At 43.7% G+C, this 7538-nt stretch overlaps 1 protein-coding gene across 12 annotated transcripts; it reads right to left on the bottom strand.

Moving 5' to 3' along the window:
- Window positions 1-36: 36 nt before the first annotated feature.
- On the bottom strand, window positions 37-7404 carry LOC109643366 (major histocompatibility complex class I-related gene protein). Of its 12 annotated transcripts, XR_011239551.1 has the most exons (7): window positions 7240-7404; window positions 5047-5307; window positions 4323-4601; window positions 2649-2951; window positions 2192-2336; window positions 1880-1908; window positions 37-1333 (listed from the first exon to the last, which is right to left on the bottom strand). XR_011239551.1 is itself a non-coding variant. In XM_069516168.1 (6 exons), the coding sequence occupies exons 1-5, from the start codon at window positions 7292-7294 to the stop codon at window positions 2218-2220; spliced, it is 1017 nt and encodes a 338-aa protein (XP_069372269.1). In that variant the 5' UTR covers window positions 7295-7404; the 3' UTR covers window positions 37-1353; window positions 2192-2217. The 12 variants fall into 12 exon arrangements, 10 of the variants coding, with proteins under 10 accessions (XP_069372269.1, XP_069372263.1, XP_069372266.1 ...); XR_011239550.1 differs by having other exon boundaries at window positions 1880-2336; XM_069516168.1 differs by lacking the exon at window positions 1880-1908 and having other exon boundaries at window positions 37-1353.
- Window positions 7405-7538: the final 134 nt, after the last annotated feature.

Here is a 7538-nt window from a genome sequence, read left to right as displayed (position 1 = left end):
AAAAGATTTTTTACAATAACTGTCAATGCAAGTGTATTTTTTTTTTTTGAATGCCTTTTTTATTTCTCCCAAAAGTTTCAGTCAGCGGAGTCGCACCTGAAATAACAGAAAAGACACTTTGAACGTCGATGTAACAAACAAAAACGACCTGTGTGGTTTGAATGAACAGTGGCTCAGAGTGTAAATATACAGAATGACTACATTTTTCAATAAGATGAAATATCAAACTGAAATTTTTCTCTCAAAAGTCAAAGCGTTTTATTCTGAGATACTTTGATGAAGCTGCTAAAGTTAAGAAGCCTCGGTGTGTTATCAAATATAACGAAGCTGCAGAAACTGTGCTGAACAAGTGATTTTGGGAACTGTAAGTTTAAAATGTGCTAGAAAACTTCTCTCCATGATTTTATATTATTCATCTCGCTGCTCCTTCTTGTCAGTTTGTTCTTCCCAAAGTTGAAAAAGTGGCATATCTTAAATATACCACTAGCAGATACTTGAATCCAACAACAGCAGCGACACTTCTGATCAGATGACTTTTCCTAAAATATCAGCTACTATGAAAAACTGTTTCACAGATGTGATGCTGCTGCTGCTCCTGCTGGCTCCTGCTGCTGCTCCTGCTGGCTCCTACTGCTGCTCCTGCTGGCTCCTGCTGCTGCTCCTGCTGCTGCTGCTGGCTCCTGCTGCTGCTGCTGCTGCTCCTGCTGGTTCCTGCTGTTGCTGCTGCTGCTGCTGCTGGTTCCTGCTGCTGCTCCTGCTGGTTCCTGCTGCTGCTGCTGCTGCTGCTGGTTCCTGCTGCTGCTGCTGCTGCTGCTGGTTCCTGCTGCTGCTGCTCCTGCTGCTGGTTCCTGCTGCTGCTGCTGCTGGTTCCTGCTGCTGCTGCTCCTGCTGGTTCCTGCTGCTGGTTCCTGCTGCTGCTGCTGCTGGTTCCTGCTGCTGCTGCTGCTGCTGGTTCCTGCTGCTGCTGCTCCTGCTGGTCCCTGCTGCTGCTGCTGCTGCTGCTGCTGGTCCCGCTGCTGCTGGTCCCTGCTGCTGCTGCTGCTGGTTCCTGCTGCTGCTGCTGCTGCTGCTGCTGCTGGTTCCTGCTGCTGCTGCTGCTGCTGGTGGTTCCTGCTGCTGCTGCTGGTTCCTGCTGCTGCTCCTCCTGCTGCTGCTCCTCCTGCTGCTGCTGCTGGCTCCTGCTGCTGGCTCCTGCTGGTTCCTGCTCCTGCTGCTGCTGGTTCCTGCTGCTGCTCCTCCTGCTGCTGCTGCTGGTTCCTGCTGGTTCCTGCTCCTGCTGCTCCTGCTGGTTCCTGCTGCTGCTGCTGCTGCTGCTGGTTCCTGCTGGTTCCTGCTGGTTCCTGCTGGCTGCTGCTGCGAAAACATAAAAGAGGCGGACTTAACCATTAGGCAATGGACGGCAATTGCCTTGGGCCCCGAGCTACCAGGGGCCCCAATCACGGAGGTGATTCAGGATGTAAACAGAGACTGACGAGAAGCGTTGAACCCGTTCAACTAGTTCAGCTCAATTGTTCTGGTTTTTATCGGATTATTCAGATGATGATCATGTGTTTAGTTATTAATCGATGGAGTCAGATCATGAATCTGTGTCGCTCCGGTCACTTCAACACTGAGTCCTGTGTGTGTCGCCTCTCATGTTGTAATGAGCAAACTAACACAGAGTTCCTTCAGACTGATCAGGTCCTGGTAACTAGTGATGAGTGTTTATTAGTTCATAAGTTAAAACTGCAGCTTCTGCTCTGATCATGAAGCAGCTGTGATCAGATGAACTTTGTGTTTCTCTGTTTCACTGAAAATGTGTTTGTGTGCGCGAACGCAGGGACAAAGAGAAATGGTAAAAAGTACATGTTGTTATTTTTTATGTTACTCCATAATTTACCTCCTATTTCCTTGTGTGTTGTCTTCTCCCTTAATTAAACAAGATATAAGACAGAGGCCTATCATCAACTTAATCAGAGATCCTGCTGAAAACCACACTTATAGACGTCAGATCTTCCGTGAGAATGGACAATATGGTTCATTCTTATTGTAAAGAGATCATATTGTTTATGAAAATAAGATTTTACTGTGAGTGCATTTGTTAAACTGTTAATATGTTTTGTTGGGTTGGGAAGAAGTTACAAGTAGAACTTTCTTTGATAAATAAGGATTGAAAACAGATGGAGAACAACATGTGCAGAGGGCCCCATGCCTGTGTTCGCCTTGGGCCCCAAATTGCTAAATCTGCCACTGCCTCTTCCTGTACACGATGAATCCAGTGACAGCGAGGACGACAGCGAGAGCGACCACTGCAGCGATGATGATGATGGTGGTGGTGGTCACGTCAGTGGGCTTCTCTGTTGAGTGGAATAAAAAAACAAAGCATCACAACCTGAACAGATGAAGCAGGTTAGACGACAACAATCTCCCTGAACCACAATCCTGTACAATAGACACAACAAACACACACAGACAATCAACCTGTTTCTTTGTCCGGCTGTTGTTTTTAACACTGATCTAAATTTATTGATAAAAACTGAAGAAAGAAAATGACCCAAAACCAACAGAGAGAAAACTTCTCCTGCTACACGTCAGCATACATGACCTGCAGGACTGTTAGTGGAAATGAAACATGTGTTTCCCACCGTCATCACTGACTCAAGTCTCACCTCTGTTGGACTCCACTGAGTCTTTGTCCAGTGTTTTGACGATGTCCTCCTTCACACCAGAGATCTGGAACACACAGTCGTACCTCCTCCAGTCTTCAGGTGGGATTGATGAAACCTGCAGGTCAGCGCTCATCTGGAAGGTCCCGTCATGGTTGGGGAGGACCTCTCCGACGTACACGTCCTCATGAAGCTCCTCTCCGTCTTTCCTCCAGAACAACATGGCTGAGTCGGGGTAGAAACCTGTAGCGTGGCAGCTGACTGGAGAGGAGGGAGACTTCTGGAGGAGAGACATCGAGGGAAGCTCTGGGGAGAAAGAAGAAAGACAGTTTATGGGTCATTCTAATGTATTGTATACTAATAATACCATTCCTGTTTGATTCCATTGATTTAGCATCAGTCATGTCTGTTCATATACGAGACAAGTGAAGAACTGTGAGATGTGAGCGAGACAGAGGCTGAAGTGATGCAAAGACACTGGGGTGGAAAAACAGACTCTGTTGGGTCCTTAGACCGGAGCGTAGACATTTATAAAAACAAAGTTAAAATGCTCGACCTTCGCCCTCACCACCAACAGAAGTCAGAGGATTCCCTGTCAGCAGAGACTGTCTCCATGTTGGACTCAGTCTCTGCTGCTCCTCTCCCTCCTTTCTTCACTGTTCTTTTCTTGCCTGTGAGCTTCCACTGTTGCTCCTGGTTTTTCTTTTTAGACGAGGAACTTTAAGCACCTCCTCGTCTCCCTCTATGTCAATATCACTCACCTGCTGTACCTCACTTATCTCTGCCGGTCCCCCCCACACTCACCTGACTCACCTGCTGGACCTCACCTGTCCCCTCCTGTCCCCCCTCACTCACCTGCTGGACCCCACCTGTCTCCTCCTGTCCTTCCTGATTGTCAGCTGCTTTATTTTTCAGTGGACATGCTTTAATTTGGTGTCCTTCCTGTCCACAGCTGAAACACTTTGTGTTGTTTGAAGTAACAAAGATAATGTAATCAAACTCCTCCACTCTGATCTTGAACACCAGGTTCAGCTCCTCACTGCTGTTGTCCAGAATCATGTGGAGCTGTCTTATGTGCGACACCACATGCTTCAACAGAGGAGATTTACAACCAGAGGACACTTTCCTTAACTGAGACACTATCTTACCATGTCTCGATAGTTCTCTTATCAGTGTCTCATCTCGGGGGGACAAACGGGGGGACGTTCGATAAAGTGACTTTAACCACCAGCGTGGCGAGAGGCGAGAACAGAAACGAACATATCGTTCACTTCAATCCCACCATGTTCACCTTCTCTGCGATGTCTAGAAAAATGACAACCACGTTGTTCATTCTAGCAGCGGACTCAACACTGCTGTGTCCCACCACCACCCCCACTGCCAAGCTGCAGTCCTCCACCGTGCAAGGGAAGCCCGGCGCGATCTTAATTCTGGTTAGCTTGGTGAGGTCCATAACTACGCTAACAAACCACAACCAGCTCTCAGCTCACACACACTCCACCACACTCCAGAGAGAGAGAGAGAGAGAGACAGAGAGAGAGAGACAGAGCGATGATGATAGAAAGTGAACAAACTGAGTCACAGCAGGTGTCTGTGTATCTGCTCTCGTTCACTGTGATGCCACAGAGTAAGGAATGAAAGAGGAACATCATGTTCATGGAGGTTATGTGATTTCACCTGTTCTCAGCAGAGAGCTCTTTCCATGCTCCAGGTACTTCTTCAGCCAGTCAGGACACTCCTGGGTTAAGTAGTTCTTAAGATGTGCAAGATCAGCTTTCTCATTATCCCACTTCAGTTTGGTGATAACAGCCTGTGGTCTATGAGCGATCCACGTCTCTGTCTCCAGGTCCAATGATATGAAGTCTTCTCCATCATAAGCACCCTGACGATAACCTTTAACTTCTCCAGTCTCATCGTCCCATTCACAGCCGACCATCCGCTGGACAATGTGGACACCTGAGAGAGAGACAGAGATCTGAGCTGTTATTATCCTCTCTCTCTCTCTCTCTCTCTCACACACACACACACACAGTTCATCTGCTCTGTTGAAGGTGATGACATCATGTGAGCAGCAGCAACAGGCCATGACTGTTTATAAAGATGGACGACACGTCTCCACTTCCTCCCACTGTCCAGGAACGAAGCCAAAATACAACAGATATGAACGCTGTCATCCAGAGCGATCGGTTATGGAGCAAAGGTACCGAGGTCTCGCTGGTACACACGCTCGACCAATCGGGAGTCAGTCTGTCAATAATAAACCCCACCCCCAGGTTTTGTATTACAATCTATTGATCACATGTTTAATTAATTAGTAAATATTTGAGATCAAATCAAATAAATGAAAATGTGAGTGTGTGTGTGTGTTGTTATTATTATTATTATTGAAACATAAACAAACCTCCAGTCTGGTTGAAGCGTTCCTTTGCGGTTTCAATGTTGACTTTAAAGATCTGCTGATAACCCAAATAGTTCTGAGTCTCCCTCTCCCAGTAATGTGAATCTGTTGCCTTCAACATCCAGTCCTGTTTGGGTTCTACTTTCTTTGTGTTGCTGTCATAGTGAATCATCTGAACTTCATCAACATAACCAACAGACACAAACTCTGGAAAGTTTGGGACTTGAGAGGACCCAGTGTCGAAATACTTCAGAGAGTGAGTCCCTGCAAGAAAAAGTTAAAGTGACTTTAGTTTTCAGAATGTTTAATAAATCACTGCACTCAGAGTCAAGAACACATGAAGCACATTCAACACAACTTCAGCATCTCTGTTGTGTGGTAAACAAACACAAAAATACATTGAGAGATAAAACGTCTGCTCCAGAGTCCAGACACTCTTTACTTTGAATTCTACGTCTTAAACATGGATTCAATCTAACGACTCAAAGATTTAATATGAGAAAATAATATTTTCTACTGCAGAGAATTTAATGTGAAGTGAAAACTACTTCAATTTCCAGTTACTACATGAGACATTTATTCTGAAAGTCCTCATTATCATATTCAAAATTCAGATTGTGAAATCATGAACATTTTGAACACAACATATGAGCTGTTAGTGGTTTCTCTCAGTCTATATATAAATATATATATATATATATATATATTCCTCCATATATACACATATACATTTATACTGGACCCAGCTAACAAAACAAAGTGTGACGTTGTTACAGGAAGGGCTTGACTGTGTTTTAAATGTATAGAATGTAGATTTTTTAATATGTATGTTTGGCACTGATTCCAAAGATGTTAATGTCAAATACTTATGACAAAGACATGTAACTGAGACTTTATGTTTAAATGTTAAACCATTAGATTCATGATAAATAACTAGAACTGTAATAATAATACAAAGAAAACACAAATATGACCAAACAGAACTTGAATGAAGAAAATAAACATGTATGTTTGTATCCATGTTTTAAAATGTAAAGATAAATGCACATCTTCTTTGTTTATTGTGCACAAATAAAATTGGTGCATATGGACCAACACAAACACTGATACCTTCATATCTGAGACAGACTCATATCAAGCAGTCAGGCTTTAGTGCAGATGTGATCACATTAGAAAGTATGAACAGACATCTGTCATTTCTTCATTATGGAGGCAGCCTCATCATGAGTCTTTGTCTCCCTGCTTCTTTTCACTTCTATCATTTACATTCTAGATGAATTTGTGTTGTGTGTTAGTAATAATTTGTGTTGATGGTATTGGAGTAGGAGGTCACATTGATAACAGATCATTCATTAGTAATGTGTCATGTCAGTCATGTTACTCACGGTCTTTATGCCTAAATGAGGTTGAATATTGAACCAACAAAGCAGGAAGCTGTTTGTCCTCAGCACTTTCTGTATCTATGGAAACAGCGCCACCAACTGACCACAATAAAAACCAGAACTGAGTCGTCGCCTTATTTGTCAGTTGAGCCAGTTTAGATGAATAATTGAGGTGTTTGATGGGAAATGAATCATCGACCATTAAACAGATGTTCAAATATATGTATTTACATCAATAACAGTCTTGATTCATATCAACAGACTGAACCTGTTATTTCTCCACAACTTGTTATAAACCAACATGAAACACGAGACACGTGATGAGGAACTCAGTGAAATAATCAAGTTCATAATGTTTAGAACAGACAAGAAACTCTTGGTTTTCTCGCTGAGTTGAAACGTTGCTTCGTGTTTCACTGTTTCACTGTTTCTTGATTTATCGGAGTCTGTTGGACTTTTTGCAGAATCGTTGCGTCATTTTGTCCAGAACCAGCTCGGACCGTGTCGATCTTAATGGTTCTGATCAGAGGACGAAATCAACTAATGGTCCGGATCAGAAGAAAGAAAAAGAAAAGTCACTTTTCAGTTCAGCTTTTCAGAAAGAGAACAGAAGCGTTCCTTCTTACATGAGATCCATGACATTTACTAACATGAACTTTGAAATCAGCTCTTTGAAACTTTATTCAACTTCTAAAATCTGAAGGAACCAAACATCCAACATTACAACAGACCTTCAAATCATTGAAGTGTCTTTTAAATACACGGAGCATTTGTCTTTCATTTCAAATCAAATCAAGTAGAAACTAGAACTCACTTGCCGTCGCGCTGTGTGTTCCTGCCAGTAGAAGCAGGAAAAGTAAAGTGTGCATTGTGAGCGGTGCTATATTTCTCTTTGCTGGACTGAAGGTAGATGAGGTCTTCTGTCCACAGAGAGACGGACTGTGGCTCCAGAGACAAAAACAACGAGATAAGAGGACACACAGAGAGGAGGGGACATCACCTGAGCCAATGAGAATTCAGGATCAGCCTCGACGTCACTTAAATCCAGGTGAACCAACTGAGGTAATTAACGGAAGTGAAAGTAAAGTTCTGGTCGTGAGGATGTGTTTGTGT

Source organism: Paralichthys olivaceus, chromosome 20 (assembly GCF_024713975.1).
Source record: "Paralichthys olivaceus isolate ysfri-2021 chromosome 20, ASM2471397v2, whole genome shotgun sequence".
Lineage (NCBI taxonomy): Eukaryota > Metazoa > Chordata > Actinopteri > Pleuronectiformes > Paralichthyidae > Paralichthys > Paralichthys olivaceus.
Note: the sequence above shows the minus strand (reverse complement) of the source record. Positions and strands in the feature narration are given on the sequence as shown.